The 16309-nt window shown below is 50.7% G+C and overlaps 5 protein-coding genes across 9 annotated transcripts; 2 read left to right on the top strand and 3 right to left on the bottom strand.

Annotated features, from left to right (window-relative positions):
• Positions 1–417: 417 nt before the first annotated feature.
• TERG_02982 (uncharacterized protein) lies at positions 418–3195 on the bottom strand (the record flags this gene model as incomplete). 2 transcript variants are annotated; one of them, XM_047749488.1, is made up of 2 exons in its annotated part: positions 2570–3195; positions 418–2516 (listed from the first exon to the last, which is right to left on the bottom strand). In XM_047749488.1, the coding sequence occupies exon 2, from the start codon at positions 1831–1833 to the stop codon at positions 418–420; it is 1416 nt and encodes a 471-aa protein (XP_047605796.1). In that variant the 5' UTR covers positions 1834–2516; positions 2570–3195. The 2 variants fall into 2 exon arrangements, with proteins under 2 accessions (XP_047605796.1, XP_047603975.1); XM_047748002.1 differs by having other exon boundaries at positions 418–2030; positions 2090–2598.
• A 1659-nt stretch (positions 3196–4854) lies between these two features.
• On the bottom strand, positions 4855–5924 carry TERG_02981 (uncharacterized protein; the record flags this gene model as incomplete). 2 transcript variants are annotated; one of them, XM_003235878.1, is made up of 5 exons in its annotated part: positions 4855–4933; positions 4995–5157; positions 5215–5359; positions 5420–5629; positions 5706–5924. In XM_003235878.1, the coding sequence occupies 5 exons, from the start codon at positions 5922–5924 to the stop codon at positions 4855–4857; spliced, it is 816 nt and encodes a 271-aa protein (XP_003235926.1). The 2 variants fall into 2 exon arrangements, with proteins under 2 accessions (XP_003235926.1, XP_047605795.1); XM_047749487.1 differs by lacking the exon at positions 5706–5924 and having other exon boundaries at positions 5420–5638.
• A 2060-nt stretch (positions 5925–7984) lies between these two features.
• Positions 7985–9564, top strand: TERG_02979 (uncharacterized protein; the record flags this gene model as incomplete). Of its 3 annotated transcripts, XM_047749485.1 has the most annotated exons (4): positions 7985–8844; positions 8900–9307; positions 9359–9500; positions 9553–9564. In XM_047749485.1, the coding sequence occupies 4 exons, from the start codon at positions 7985–7987 to the stop codon at positions 9562–9564; spliced, it is 1422 nt and encodes a 473-aa protein (XP_047605793.1). The 3 variants fall into 3 exon arrangements, with proteins under 3 accessions (XP_047605793.1, XP_003235924.2, XP_047605794.1); XM_003235876.2 differs by lacking the exon at positions 9553–9564 and having other exon boundaries at positions 9359–9512; XM_047749486.1 differs by lacking the exons at positions 9359–9500; positions 9553–9564 and having other exon boundaries at positions 8900–9311.
• A 1892-nt stretch (positions 9565–11456) lies between these two features.
• On the bottom strand, positions 11457–13477 carry TERG_02978 (uncharacterized protein). The gene has a single exon (XM_047748001.1). It carries the CDS (start codon positions 11894–11896, stop codon positions 11486–11488), a length of 411 nt encoding a protein of 136 aa, XP_047603974.1. The 5' UTR covers positions 11897–13477; the 3' UTR covers positions 11457–11485.
• Positions 13478–14365: 888 nt separating this feature from the next.
• On the top strand, positions 14366–16008 carry TERG_02977 (uncharacterized protein; the record flags this gene model as incomplete). Its single annotated transcript, XM_003235874.1, has 5 exons — positions 14366–14548; positions 14704–14831; positions 14928–15169; positions 15237–15445; positions 15517–16008. 5 exons carry the CDS (start codon positions 14366–14368, stop codon positions 16006–16008), a joined length of 1254 nt encoding a protein of 417 aa, XP_003235922.1.
• Between the last annotated feature and the right edge of the window lie 301 nt (positions 16009–16309).

Here is a 16309-nt window from a genome sequence, read left to right as displayed (position 1 = left end):
GGAATAAAGGAATAGGGGAAAGGGAATCGCTTCAGGGGTTTTGCAAAAAGTGAAAAAGAAAGAAAAAAGAGCGATAAAGACAAAGAGTGAGAGAGACCAGTTGAATGAAAGATGGTCAGGAGATAAATATTTGTAAATGGTGAGAGAAGAAGAATATCGGAGTCAAAGGGCAGTCAATCAGTCAATCAATGAATCAATTGGCGCATCTGTCGTTAAAGCAGTGAAATGTCACTAGGTAAAATTGGGAATCAATCAAGAAAAGTAAAGATAAGAGAGTATAGAATGGGTCTTTAGAGAAAGTGAAATTGAAGCTCGTAAATTGGTAAATGAATGGCCAGAAAAGGGGTATATGCCAGTTAACAAGGAGAAGATGATGATGAAGAAGAAGAAGCAGCAGTCATAGAGAAAATGCCACATTTATGGGTTAACGGAAGGGTATGACCCATTTTGTGTGCCATTTGGTGGTTGTATCTGGGGTAACTGAGGTTCCTGCCGTAGATCTGGCTGCTGCCCATGACCCTGACTACCAGTTTGACTGTAGCCTACTTGGCTATGACTGTACTGGCCTTGCGATGGTAAGGGTGCGGTTTCTGATCGTGGTGGTATGTCTTGCCCCCCTGGAGCAGAGTAAGGAGCTAGCGACGGCCGGGCAAAATTTCTATACGGTGCCCCGTTACCATGCGTAGGAGGTGCACTTGGCGTTGGCGTAGGGGCGGACGGTATTTGTGGGAGGGAAGACATTTGTGGGCCATCGTATAGCCCGTATCTTTCACGTTCTCGGTCACGGTTAAATGATGGCGCAGGCGTAGATACGGATGGTGGAGGAGCAAAGGCAGTTCCAGGGCGAGATATTGATGGGAGTGTTGGTTGGGGGCTGTGCTCTGGTAGATCGGGCACTTCTGGTGCATCCCATGCTTGTTGTTGCTGTTGTTGGTGGTGACTGGATGGGGTTTGGCGGCCCATTGAACTAGGTCCCGGGGTGAGAGGTCCAGGAGTGCGAGGCCCCGGTCCGGGAGTCAATGGGCCTGGTCCCGGTGTCATTGGTCCTGGTGTACGCCGGCCTTGACCGAGCCCCTGAGCATTGAAGACTGGTGCAGTGGAGACAGAGAGCGGAGTGCCGTATCGTTCTACGGGTGGCAGCATGGGCGTCTTCGTGTATTCACGCTGCATTGGATCGCGCTGGTGGTGGTGCTGCTGCTGGTGTGGTGGGCGATAATCGTATTGCGACGATGGTGGTGAGTACCCAATACCACCAGCGTTGTTTACTAGAGAAGCAGAGGCGTCATCTGAGTAGTGCGTCCGATGCATTGAGGTAGAGGATGCCATGACATGGTCACCATGCTGGTCATGATCATGGTCATTATATTCGTTGTCGTACTGATCATGTTCATAGTTGTGGGAATCCCAGTCAACTTCTGGCAGAGGCGGCGGTCGATCAGTGTTGGACGTCTGTGGTCTATAAGGCGGCAAGGTAGTGACGGTTGTCTGGCGTGAGAGGGGAGGCATCTCCGGCAGTTTAGGTTGCTGTGGCTGCTTGAGGTCCATAACCGAGGGAAGAGTGGGCAAGGTTGGGTTGCGTTTGATAGAGGCCACTCCGGTTTCTAGATCGGTGTTGGTACGCTTCCTATCTTGCAGGACAACAGCGTTCGTGAGAGCCTTGTCAACTTTCTTCTTGACAATGCGTTCGAGCCGCCTGTTGATCTTGCGACGGCAGTAGGCCGAAAGCGTGCCGTCCTCTGACGGGATATGGTGCCAGAGGAAGAGCAAGTAAAGCAGTACAGAGACACAGAAAGAGAGAAACTCAAAGGCCCAGATAACGAGGGTGAAAAGCATGGAGAAGAGAATGAGGGCCTGTAGCCTATCCTTTTCAGCCAGGGCTTCAATGTTGATGAAGAACTGGGAGATTGCCGAAGTTCCCTCTGGGGCAGCATGTTCGCCGATTGGGATAAGATTGAGCTGTGCTACAGAGTAGAGGGTGATACCATTGATGACCTGACGCGGTCCCTGAGCAAAGATGACTCTCAACCATGCTAGAGACCGTTAGATAGAAGAGTTATTTTGGAGGAAACCTACGAAAAGAAAAACTCACCCTCGAAGTTGAAGTAGGTAAAGATGGCAACGTAATCTGCTCCCTTCCTGCTCTTGGTCAACTCGGCGAAGACAAGGAATCGTCTCCATCCGGAGGCACGCTTGCTGGTGCGAATACTCTGGACTTTGACAGCGATGGGGTCGAGATAGCACTGGGCGATGCCGCCGGACTTGATGACCCTGATGGCACGCAGCCAACGGTAGACGAGCAGCACGAGGGAGAAAATGATGCACCCGGCGAATATCCACTTAGAGATGTCGAGGGGGATAGCAGGCTTGATCTGACTGGACCAGCGAGAGAACGCAAGCAAGTTGACGGCCGTGAAGGTGTCAAGCGCGTAGACGGCCAGGGAGATCATGACGTTGAAGTAAAGGATCGTGTACGAGACGGGGATCCAGCAGGACTTTGTAGTAAAGTCATTCAAGTTCTATCCAGTGTTAGAAGACAATAAGCATGGTAATAAGAACTTCTGGGTCTCACAATGTAATCCCATTTCTGCTCCTCTCTGAGCCGGACCTCCTCATCGCGGCCCCCGCAACAGCCCATGATGGGAACTCTGTAGTAGTAGTCGTAGCGCTACCTATGTGGTATAAGCAACGGCGCAAAGAGCGAAGTAGCAGCACAGCCGCACGTATATGTCAAATATAGCAGTACCAGCGCAATGCGACTGGCCGTCTTTTCTTGTTTTCTTCTTCTTTTCCCCTTTGTTCCTGTATGTCTCCTGTCCGAACCCGCGGACAGAGCAGTATTGATGGCGGCTAAAGGAGCGGCAGGACGGGCATTTATCAACAATGCCAGGTCCCTGGGCGAAGTTCCGGTCTGTCTCGACGTCAAACAGCAAGTCTAGCGGCACCGCGCATCATTTCGAGCTGGGGGTGGTATGCGCTGTGTGGTGGGAAGTAAGTGGTCGAGGCAGACTATCACTAGTAGCAAGTAGATATATGGAAGTAGACGGAGTCTGCCGGCCAACTAGCCAGACAGCGGCAAGCAAAACAGCAACAGCTAAAGAGCGACAGCAGTAAAGAACGAGAAATCAGCAGTAATGAACGAGTATCCTGCGATGCAGAAGACGCTGGAATGAAATGATATCTGGCGATGCCGCGAGAGAAGCCAAAATGCGAGACCAGAAAAGCCGCCGACGTCGACGTTGAAAAAAGGGAGAAAGCAGGCGGAGCGGCCGAAAGGGGACTAGCGCCGCCAAGAAGCCAAAAAGATCTTCTTTTCAGGGGACAAACCTTGTTAGTCAGCATGTGTTATTCTTTCTTTCTTTCTTTTTTTCGTTTTCGCGATTTTTGTTGATTTTGGGATCTTTTTTGATGGACGTCGAAGTATTGGCGTCGACGTTGCTGTTGGTGTCGATGGCTGCTATTGCAGGGCCGGTGGCAGATATAAGGCAGGATGACATGCATGGGCTAGTCAGGCTGGCGACTAGTTGAGGGGGTCACGGCGGGTCGCGGCGATGCGCTTGATCGCTCTCTAAGTGGGCAGGTCTGAAACACGGAGATGGAGATGTGGCTGAAACGACTGCGCTCGGCTGGCGGTGCAGGCAGATACTCAGCCATAGAACGCTCTCTGGATGGCCAATAAGTACTTACATATATGTACTGCGGTCGAGCCCGGATCAGCTTGTGCCGTTGGCCGTGTGGTGGCGGCTTGATGCTTAATCCTCTACGGAGCAGTTCAGACTATGTCGATATCGATGGCAGCATGACAGCAACGTCTGGGACTCTGACGGCACGGCGCAGGCGCATAGCGAAGGGCAGAGTACGGAGTCAGGCTTGGCTGACTGTCTCATGCAGGAGCCGCTCCGTATTTACTGACTCCTGGCTGGTGGCTTTAGCTTGATACGTGATTAATATACTGAAGTGATACTCCGTATCCTGCTGGTTTATATATATGACGCTGGGGGGACGGGTCCGTACGAGTTTTGGGCCCCCGTTTGGCTGAGGGTGATTTCCTCGTCTCCTCTCAACAAGTTCCGCAGGTTCTGTCTCTCCAGATGGCTTGTTTGGCTCTCGATGGCTCTTTTTGATTCTGCTTGGCGATTGTTACACTTGCAGAGCAGCCGTTGACTGGTTAGCAACGCTTGGATCAGCATGTAACTCACCGTCTCCCACTCAACCAGTCAACGAGTATCTGCTGACGAACAATTGATGATCAGCTGCAGTTCCGGCGCTTAGCATGCGTTGCCGGATACCCTGGGCTGTTCCTGTCTCGACTTCACACATCCGACTCGAGGATATCCTGGACTCGACTCAAATGTATGCTATATAGAGTACACATAACTGTATGGGTAACGGGTGACCGAGGAGATCATCGTTGAGCAGCAGCATCAGGCATCAGCATGGTAGAGCCGGTCAGGACTGATATACACCGCTTAATAGAGGTGGAAGATACCTTGCTCATTTACACATGTTCATGCATATACACAGCCCAACGAGATGTCAAGGGTCAAGCACGGCGCTTAGAGAGTAAATACCAAAAGACAATAGAGAATATGCATGTATTTAAGAATGTATTTACATTGCGTATGTTCACATGTGCAGGTGCTAGAGCTATGTACGGTGGAAAATGTATATATATATATATATATATATATATATATATATATATATATACAACAAGGGAAGGGTATTCATTAAGCCAGGTCGAGCGCAGGCCGGACCAAGCCATTGGTCATTCGTTCGTTGGGTTTGTTCTGCGGATGATAACCCTATCTCATATCATCCGCAGCGATACTTGCCAGTCACTCAGTTGCGAGTAATTTAGTGGCCGGCACGGAAGGCTCTCCAGGACTGGGCAATGCGGTTGGCCTGGCCGGGAGTGAACTGGTTCATGCAGACACTAGACAATACTAGTCAGTACATCATCCTTTCCATTCACTATAAAAGAGAATAAAGCATACTCGTAGCTGTAGTCCATGTAGTTGTGGATAGAGTCAACGCCGCCGCCAGGGCAAGAGTCCTGAGAGCTTGGGCAGCCACTGGTCTTCTTGGACTGGGGGGGAGTGTCGGCAACCATGTCGGCATCAGCGCAAGAGCCGTTCTCGCTGAAGACGTGGTAGAGACCTGCAGACGTCAGTCATACAACTTTATACACTCAGCGATAAGGTTGTAATAACGTACCCAAAAAGTGGCCGACTTCGTGGGTGGCAGTCTTGCCCTGGTTGTAGTTGGTGGTCTCACCACCGGGGACGGTGCCGGAGCGGACCATGCAGCCATCCATGGTGATGGTGGTCTGGCTTGGGTTGGCGCGTGGGAAGTAGCAGATCTAATATGTTGTTAGTCGCCACGATACTCTTGATACGAGAGTTCTAGGACAAAGACTTACTCCCAAGAGACCGCTGCTGAGGTTGGGGATGAAGTAGATGTTGAGGGAGGAGTAGGTACCCATGTGCAGGGCCCTCTTCATGCCAGCCTCGTCTTGGCCGCTGGCCCAGTTGGCGTTGTTGGTGCGGGTAGCCTTGACCAGTCTGAACTGCACGCCAGCTCGGCTGTAGTGCTGGTTCATGGCGTTGATCTGGGCCTGGAGCTGAGAGTCCTGTAACATTCGTTAGCAACCAACCCAAAACGTCGTCTCCGCGCGGTCAGCCAGGGAAGGAGTGGGAGTGACATACGGGAATGTTTCCGGTCTGGCCGTTGGTGAGGACGTGGAGGTAGGTGTCAATGGTGATGCCGGCAGTCAGGTCAGCGCTGGCGGCCTCGGGGCTGAGGGAGTTGAGAGCCTGGGTGAATTCCTGCTCATAGGCACGAGGAGGAACAGCACCGCAAGTTCGCTCAGCAGTGACAATGGAGCCAGCGGCAGCAAGGCCGGAGAGGAGGACGGAGAAACGCATATTGAAAGGATGTGTATTTTATGAGGATAAGGATATCTCAATGACTTTCTGGGTTGGTCTGCTCTGGTTTCTGGCAAAGAGAAAGAAGAGAAATCCAGCTCGACAGCCACGGATGGTCATTCCTTATATACTCCTCTCCCTGAGCTCAAGCCCTCTCGACTAGGTCATTGCTCCGCAACGCGGAAATTGGTCCATACCAAAGTCGCATTGGGGAATATGCGGGTTCAGTGGGCTAACACCTCGCATGAAGCCTTGGCCCCCGGGCTACGAACCGTCATCGGGGAGGGTATCTCAGTCGCCAAACCATGGCTGTATCCTCGTCCGCAATCCAGCTAGCTAAGGGGCAAAGGTTGAAACCGGCCGTAGCCGTGCCCGCCGCTCGAGATAACCAGCTAAAGAGCAGGAAGAAACAGGAAAGAAAAGAAAAAGAAAAGAAACGAAAACACAAAGGGCACTATGAAGAAGAAACAGCCATAGCACCAAGCGGTGAAAAACAGGCCTGTAAAAGCTTCAAGGGACTCGAATGTCAAGTATCAAATGGCAAATGGCAAATGTCGAAAATGTCAAAAATGTCAAAAATGTCAAATGATGTCAAATGGCACCTCCCAAAAAAGAAGACAAGCCGGATATTAGAAGCCGGGGTGAGGCAGAGAGAGAGAGAGGAGACCTGCTGGATAACTATCGGCCGTGGGAGGGAGGCCCTGTTATCTCGAGCACCCAGCTGACTCGGCTACCCAGGGCTTGTGGAGCTTGATACCATGCCTCTCAAGAAAGTCGTAGCAAGCCGTAGACGAAGAGGAACGATATCAAGTTGGGCTGAAAAGCAGAGGGCGCAAGTTGAGCGTCGAGAGAACCCCTTTTTATATAACTTGATATTGACCGATGCTCGATCGTCGCCGGTAGATCAACACCATAGCCGCCTTCTCGAAGCGTACCTGTACTTCGCATTCCAGTCGATCAGAGAGTAGATCATGATCAAAGGCACACCTGACGACCCGTCTTCGCCTTCTCTTCCCCCCGGAGCAGAAATAGCACATCACGCTAGCCTGTCCCTCCCCCCGCTGTTTCATCTTGCAGGAGTCCGGGGTGCAGGCTGCAACCCTGGACGGAAATCCAAATCATGCTTAGGATATCTTGGACGGGTCAGGCCGTTCGTATTATTCCCAGAATCCAGTCCATATTTCGTATTCACCTGCTGGCCACTGGATATCTGCGGGGACGGCCAGGGCGAGTTGTTGATGCCCGGCGATGGGGGCTCACAGAGACGCCGGGCTTGATATCGCCGTGAAGCGGCCACAACCAGCCCGACGAGAACGAGAAGAGACTCAAGCAATGACAGTCGACAAGCCCCGCGAGCTGTCTATGACTTCTTCTGCATGTTCGTCTCGCGTTGGAGCGTCTCGAAGACGTCGCAGCCAAGCCGGCTGGCTTCAGGCTTATTTCTCGCCCCTGCGACGGCTGTGATGGCTGGCAGATGCAATATCAGCGCCTCTTAACATCACGAACCTGTCCAGCAGCCGGGATAAACACCTGTTTGTCTGTTGCCCTGCTGGAATTGACATTCTCCGTCATCGATGCCGTCCTATTTCTCCGGTTCTTCTCTTAATCTCCTTGTCCTTAGCGGCGCCCGAAGCCCCTTGACCAGTTAATAGCCAGCCACTGACTTAAGAGACATCAGCATGAAGCGCTACCAATATTCAGACACTGCTCAGCGTGCTCTTCGCGGGTACGCTTCATCCGGGCGCATTCAAACCGTATGATCCATTGATTAGATGTTATTGTTGTGGACTGACTCCATAGTAATAACGGCTGGCTTATTGGTCCTCGGCTCCCGGGATTTCCAGCCCCTTTTTGCTAGGCTGTTTATAAAGCGCGGGACGACGGTGGATAAACAGGCTGAAAACTTCTTCCGCCGTCGAATTTCTCATGATTAATTGATCTTTTTTTTTTTTTTCATCTTAATTTCCTCGACCGTGGATTTTGATGCATCAATTAATTAACTGATTAATTGACTGATTAATTGCATCTAGTCTGGTCTTCGTTGTCCAATATCAGCCGTCATGGGTGCCAGCCAGCGAAGGGGCCCAAGGGGGGTCGAGCAGCCAGCAACGCCAACAACAACGCCAGGAGCAGGATCAACGTCGACCAATTTCACCGACGGCGCCTCGGATGAATTCGAGTTTGGCGGCTCGCTCGGAGCTATGGGCGTCATGCTCGGGTCCCCGTTGATAATGTGGTATATGTGGATTGGCGCAACATACTACGGTGGCGCATTCCCCTGGCCTGCCGCCGGCCAGAGCTGGACGGACTTTGCCCTGCATCTCGCCCATCTGGTGTACGAAGGCGGCTATCCCACGGCCAAGGCATGGGCTATCTACTGGGTGTTCTTCGTTGCCGAAGCCCTGATGTACTGCTACATGCCAGGCGTGTCGAGCCATGGACGACCGCTCAGGCACGAAGGGGGCCGCAGGCTGCCCTACTTCTGCTCTGCGTATTGCTCGTTCTACGCGACTTTGGCTATCGCTGCAGTCTTGCATGTCACCGGCCTATTCCCGTTGTACACGCTGATCGATGAGTTCGGCTCTATCATGACAGTTGCCATCTTGTCTGGCTTCATCAATAGTGTTATTGTCTATGTTCAGGCGCTGGTGCGAGGCCGAACCCACCGACTCTCTGGATATCCCGTCTATGATTTCTTTATGGGTGCTGAACTGAACCCCCGTATTGGTATCCTGGACTTTAAGATGTTTTATGAGGTTAGGATTCCCTGGTTCATCCTCTTCCTCATCACCTGTTCCGTCGCTACTCGTCAATATGAGACGTACGGCTATGTTGCGCCTGAAGTCGTCTTTTTGGCTGTTGCGCATTATCTCTATGCCAATGCATGTGCCAAAGCAGAGCAGATGATCATTACTAGCTGGTGAGCCTCTCGAATGTCGCAATTTATCAGGTAAATATACTGACCTTGCGCCCAGGGACATGTACTTTGAGAAGCTCGGCTGGATGCTTACCTTTTGGAACATGGCTGGCGTACCATTCACGTACTGCCATTGTGCCTTGTACATGGCCAGAAACCACCCGTCAGAGTACCGTTGGAACCCCATTGCTTTGTCTGCTCTCGGCGTCGTCTATCTCTTCATGTACTGGATGTGGGACAGCGCCAATGGCCAGAAGAACGCATTCCGTCACAAGGAAAGGGGCCAGCTTATTAAACGCAACACCTTCCCACAGGTCCCCTGGCAAGCCATTGAGAATCCTAAAACCATCAAGACAGACGTAGGCGACCATCTGCTTATCGATGGCTGGTTTGGGATCATCCGCAAGCCGAACTATGTCCCGGATATGTTCTTCTCCTTCACCTGGGGTCTACTCACCGGCTTCAAGTAAGTCACAAACCACATCATATCTAGGGTCATGGTTAACGAGTATTTTAGGAGTCCCTTCCCTTGGTTTTACTTCGTCTTCTTCATGATTATGATCATTCACCGTACTCAGAGGGACATTGATAGATGTCGACGCAAGTACGGCGAGGCTTGGAAGCAGTACGAGAAGGCTGTTCCCTACATCTTCATTCCAGTGAGTATATAGCCCCAGATATAACCAGTTACGTATGCTTACAAGCCCGCAGTACGTCATCTAGTGGTCAACAGTTTATAGATGATCTTTCCCTACGATATAGCCGCTCTCCTATGGCTCTACCATAGCTGCTCTACGTGTATAGTATAATTATCAAATTACCAGCATTGGCTAATAGAATACTTAGATAGAATAAATAGATATGATCAGCATAATCTTCAAAATCTTCACATCAGCAGCAAGATTCCTTCCAACATCGACGACTCAGTCGGTTGATTTTTCCCAATCGACCTCAGCCTGCAATTAACCGGAAACATGGAATCGACCCTTCAGATTATGATAATAGAATCGTACCCTGTCCATCGATTAATCTCTTAAGGACCAGGCCATCAAAATGAATATGGTGATTTGACATTCTTATAATATCAAGCATATGATTGTTTTCTGCTCTCCGGCATTTGCAGACATGGTATGCAGCCTCTCCATTAAATCAGTATCCCACGTGGTAGGCAAAGGATGGCTCTCATATCAAATCCATGTTTAAATATAGGGGTATCACCATTATTTTTTTGAGATAACTGCGTCCTCCATTGAAATTTGCATCACTTATCTCCATTGCATATCTCAATAGCCAAACTCCATCCCATTCAGTCTTGTTCTCCGCGAGTCTGCCCCGGAGCTTCTCAGAAGTGGGATTATCGAGCAATTCTACGGCTGTGCGGAACACTTTCCCATACAAGGCCTTCAACTGCATCGAATAAAGCACTTACGCATCTTCCTTTCCGAATCGACAGCCATGCATAATCCCACAGCCATATATATATTCCAGGTATTGAGATATCGTGAGGGCAACGTTGATGATGAGAAGCAAGGAAAAGCCTGGCCATGCAGCTGGGGTATTGACCAAGGACATTCGTCCAAGTTACCATCCCCTAGCTCAGCCGCGGGTACGTAACAACCGGCTAAATGGTTGATACTCCAGCTTCTGGAATGTTACATTAGCTATTCGGTTGAATGGAATTTCACCTCCATCTTCTTTTTCCCTTCTAGGGGGGTCACCACAGAGTATAAGTGGTATGTATCCATTACTCCACCAACACAACACCCAAGGAATGTCCTTGTCTATATCTTTGCTTCCTTGGTGGTATCAACGCCTGGCCGACAATTTTCTCAAACCTGGCCCCTCTAACCTGACTTGTAACTGAACTGTTTCATTCCCTGAAACAAGGGTGGCGGCCTGTCCTCCTCATGAGTGCATCCCAAACCACAAACGTGCCTCTGGGTTACCCTTCAAACCAAGATGACGGCCGTGTGGGAAGAGTATACGTTGTCGACCAGAATTGTCTCTAATTGCCCCCGGCTTCGACACTCTCGGTGGTGTTGATAATCGGTGTTTGTCCAGAATAAGGGATAGGGTCCCGCACAAAGGGGTATTAGGAGTATGGGGCCATGGATGATGCCATGGCCGGTATGCCGATGATGTCGCCTGTGCAGGAAAGTTGGCGTCTGTCTCAAGAACTTGTTTGGACTTTCAAGCACTTTGTTAGATGTGCGTGGAGCATTTCCCGACTTTATGAACGGATGGGTTTGAGGTATCGCGGTATCAGTGCAGGATGCATGGACGAACGCTTTCTGGAACCTCCGCATTGGCCAATCCCCAGGATAATCAATACACGGGCATTGACTAGATCTCATGCTTAATGCTGTTGAGGCTGGGTACACATATATAAGGGAGGAAGAGCTCCACAGACCGAAGTTGGCAAGTTACATCACAATTATATTATCAAGTCACAGGTATATTGAAAGGTAGCATTTTTGGCTCTGTCAAATCTCATTCCTGTACATTAAAATTATGGCATATGAACGCTGGATGCCACGGGTTTCTATGTAAGTTAGTATGTATGTATGCATGTCCGTATATGCATGCACGTCTATTATCTACAGAGAATATATATATACATATATATATATCATTCATTCGTCGTTCATACAATCGGTGCATAGAAGCTGAATTTCCCATCGGGGTCATACTTCTGCTTCAGGGCCTTGAGCTTGTCCTGACGCCATTGCTCGTAGCCGTACCATTGTTGAGGAGTCTCGGTGCCGAAAGCATAGTTGACATACGTGTGGAGTTCCGAGCGGCCGCTGCCCTTGAGAAGGATCTGACGCAGCTGTTGGCCAAGGTCAATGGCCTTCTGGTCAAGATCAGAGCCGGTAGACTCGTAGCTGATAAGCGGAGCGGCAAGGAAGTTGTCTGACCTAAAGGCGAACGCGGCGCTCTTGGGGTCGACGGCCTTGACGCCCTGGGTAGAGTACCCTTCGAACATGAAGATGGAGTTGTGGAAGGGTCCAGAGACATTGGCCTGAGAGGCATACAGTTTGTAAGCTTGTTGCATGGCCGGTACGTTGAAGGACTCTAGGTAGATAGGGAAGCGAGGGTTGGAGGCACCCGTCTTCTGGCATGGTGGCGAGTCAAGAGCGATACCGGTCCATTTGGCTAAGTCCCTGTATGTACCCGAATCGGGCTGGACGTTGAGGGCACCAATGTCATGGAATGGGCCGGTGATGGCCGGGTCGACTTGCTTGACACCCTCTTGGATGAGGTAGACAATTATAACGGGCTAGAAGGTATTGATCTTAGTAATGGGATATATATACGCTTGTATATATTAATAAAGAAAGGAAAACTGACATTGTTGGCATCGGCACTGGGGTTGTTGAGCCAGTACGACCATTGGACTACACCTTCTGGCTGCTTCTTCAAGAGGTTGTTGGCAGCTGTATAGACAGGCACGACCTTATCACCGGAGAAAGTCAAAGTCTCGATAGCCCAGTCGGTGTGTTCTATATCGTAGATCTTGAGGGTGACGGAAGTGACAATGCCAAAGTTATGGCCGGCACCGTTCATCGCCCAGAAGAGATCGGAGTTACTGTCGATAGTCTTGAGGGTGCCATCGGCAAGGACAACATCCATCGACAGGAACTGGTCGGCAATTAGGCCATGGTGACCCTGGAGCCAGCCGTGGCCGCCTCCAAGAGCTGGTCCAAGATAGCTGACACACTCGCAGGTTCCGGTGACTAAAACGCGAGTCAGTAATCAAATAGGCCATAATAAAAAAAATAGATGTAATAACTAAATGAAAGTTAAAAAGGACTGACCGGCCTGTTTCTTAGCATCCCAGAGAGTGTCAACGAGATACTTGGAGTTTATTCCACCTCCAACCTTGACCGATTTGCCATCCTGGGCGATTTCGACACTGTTGAGCTGTTTCATGAATATCTCGATGCCACTGTCTACCTTGCCCAGGGAGGTGAGGGCGCCATGGGCAGAGTTGTAAGTCAGGAACTTAACACCCTTATTATTTGCGAATTTGACCTGTCTCCCTGTGAGTATATATGACTTATCGCATAAATGAAATTTCCGAAGAGGAGAAACGGAAGATAAATGAACCTACCGTTTCAACGACATCTTGAGGAACGGCCGCCGAAATGGCAGCGTTAACAGTAGGTGCTCTAAGGGCAGACCAGCGAGCTGTGGCAGTGTCGAAGTCGCCAGAGCCAGGGAGATAGACCTTGGCCCCTGGCGACAGCTTCGGGACGAGTTCTGTTTTGATATCGTCTACCCAATTATCCATTGCTCTGGGGCATATGTTCACAGGCGTAACATTGCTAGTCGAAGGCTGTTGCTGCTGGATGCTTCTGGCGGCTGAGCTGTTCGCCCATGCAGCCAGTGCTATGATGATCCCCTGAAGAAGCCCTTGCATCTTTAACGGTGTTAAGGGGTGGGCTGGGTGGATGAAAGGGAATGGGGGGAAGGAAAGATGTTGATGCAATGTTATGCAGGAAATGAGAGGTTAAAAACCCCAAGCCAAAAGCCAGAGGAGACGCCGGCACCACATACTTCGGATCGGCAAGGCAAGAACAGAAAAAGAAGAAGAATGAGCCGAATAGAATAAGCAATACTGCGGGCCTTGCAGACTATCTTCACAGGTGCAGACCAGAGAGCAAGGCGGCATGGCAGCGCGGCAAAGAGGTTAGTATCGTCAAATATAGACCGGGGCTTCAGGGGGTGGTGGTCTGGTGAGCCCATCAGCAAATAATAATGGTAAAATACCATCATCCCGGACCCCTGTACCCCTGGATTTCGAAAAATGGGCCATTTGGAAATCCAAAAGAAGGGTCTATCTCCACTCTCGAAGTATAATAATTAATGATATTCTGGGAGGGCTCACGCTTGCACCCACGAATGGTGGATGGAACCCCCAGAGATGGACATAACTGGACGGCCCATCTATCTGGTCTCAGGGTCCGTACTTATTGGCCACAGCCCAGACTGGCCGTTTGTTTTTCTTTCCTTTTTGCCATGTGCTCCGTCATGTTTTGCCTTCAGGACCGTCCGTGGCAGTCAGGTCGCACTAACTAGTTCTGCTGCTGGGTGTTTGTAGATTTTCGAGCTCGTATCCTCGGCCTCTCTGGCAGTTCACGTACTACTAAGAAATGCAACCAGGGCTCGGGCGATCAGACGGCAGGGGATCCCGGATACAGCCAGAATACGTTCTCTGCCTGCGTCTCATAAAAACTCAGGTCCTCGTTCTCCTTCTGTGGCATTTTCGTGGTCCATTCTGCTTGCTTGCCTGCATTGCTTGCCTGCATTGCTTGCCTGGTTGAATGCCTGGCAATATCCTGTACTCTCCTCCGGCCTGCATTTCAATCCCTCTTCCCTGGACAGAATCTCGACCTTTGTGAGCAACCTGCTCCCGACGATGCATAGCCATTGAATTGGGAGACTGCTTCGATCTATCACTTTTGCGCCTGTCCGACCACCCCGTCCCGCGCTCTGCTATAGTATTATATCGAATAATATCATGTTGCCAACCAGCCCGGCCGAGGTGGCTGCGGCCCAGGAAGCTGGTCGCAAGGCCACGATCGAGATATGGACGCTCTTCGCCATCGGCTTCACGACGACGATGCTGAGGATCTATGCACGTATACACGCCGTCGGCGTCCGGAACCTGCGGCCAGACGACTTTCTGGTGCTTGTAGCTTTGGTTAGTCACGGCACCGGCCGCCGTCTGTTTTGTGTGGCTGTTGTTGTTGTTGTTGTTTTTCTTTTTGCGTGGTGGACGATGGAGTGACGTCCGTCCCCCGGTCGATAGCAGGAACAAAAGAAGCGCTGACCATCCATGTTGTTGTTCCTCTGCAGGTCTTGTATGCCGCGCAGTCGACGCTGGGCTACCATGTCGGCACCAAGGCCCACGGCCTGGCCAACAACTTCAAGCTGGACTCGGAGCGGGCTGCCCTGCCGGTCAACAGCATCGAGTATGGCTTCAGGTGAGTTGGCACAGCCGGGGTTTTTTTTTTTTTTTTTTGGAAAGGGGAGCGGCGGAGAGACACAAGACAGACAGGGGGACTGACGGGCGAATATAGGGTCACCGGGTCGAAGATTCAGCTGGCCGGCTGGACGACGTACACCTGGCTCATCTCGATGCTCAAGTTCTCGATGCTGGCGTTCTATATCAGGCTGACCGAGGGCGTTGGGGGAACGTACCGCCTGCAGATTTTCATCGGCTTTGGCCTCGTCGCGGGCACCTGTATGGCCTCGCTGCTCACCATCTTCCTCTCCTGCAGGCCCCTCCACAAGTACTGGCAGATATATCCAAACCCAGGCAGTGCGTTATTTGCTCCATTATTACCTTTGCTATGCTATTATGCATATATAGCTAATGCCGGTCTTAGATGCATGCCAGCCTGCAGTGTCCAAGCCCGTCGTCTGGGTCTCATTCGCCGCCAACATTATTACTGACATCTATCTGATACTGATTCCCCTACCCATGCTGTGGCGCTCGACCCTGCGGATGATCAAGAAGATAGCAGCCAGCATTGTGCTCGGTGCAGGTATCTTTGTCCTTGTCTGCGCGTGTCTCAAGAGCATCTTCGTTCTTGTAGTAAGTATTCGATGTACCCCCTATATATGTATATATATACAAATTTTACGTCAAAGGTACTAACAAGGTAGAACCCCGTGCATGGCGCACAACTTGCTGGCGCATGGGGAGTACGAGAGGCCTTCGTCGCTGTCATGGTGACCAACTTGCCCATGATCTTCCCTCTTATCCGTGCTATGCTCTCTCCGTGGTTTTCCAAGCTCTTTTCAACCCAGAAGAAGTCCAGCTACAAAACCCCGGGGCTTCAGACCATCGGCGGCACCCCCCACGGAGGCAACTCGTACTACAACAACAACAACAATAACCGGAGTAAGGGCCGTCGACAGCCCCAGAGTGACATCACGACCAGCTTCACCCTCAATGGCAGCGATGAACGTATTATGCACGACGATGTCAAGATGCATGATCTCAAGACCTTCAACTCAACAGAGCACGAACCCCAGGAGCCCCTACCAGCCCGAGGCATCATGATCTCCAACTCCGTCGAGATCATGCATGAGGATAGAGGCAGTTTACATGATGAAGAACAGCAGCGTGTGGAGAATGTCCGTGAAGTCTGGTAGCTTACTTTCTTGCGGGTTCTTTAAATGAGGCATGACGTTGATGTTCACCAAAAAAAAAGGAGAGGAGCATATTTTTCCTCCTTTATTTCTACCTTTCCTATTCTTATCTTATAATTACCTGGTGGCTTTGTCAAGCGCATCGAGACAGCAGAGCATATCAACTATACGATATCGACCACGGAAATGCGGCTACAACGGCTACGAGGTTATGGATCGACTTAACAGCCGGTCTTAGAAGTCGACTCGACCCAACCGCTGGGCCAGCTTGACCTGCCACCTTTTTTTGCTCTTTTACCTACCG

This window comes from Trichophyton rubrum (assembly GCF_000151425.1).
Source record: "Trichophyton rubrum CBS 118892 genomic scaffold supercont2.3, whole genome shotgun sequence".
Lineage (NCBI taxonomy): Eukaryota > Fungi > Ascomycota > Eurotiomycetes > Onygenales > Arthrodermataceae > Trichophyton > Trichophyton rubrum.
This window is presented reverse-complemented; position numbering and strand designations above follow the sequence as displayed.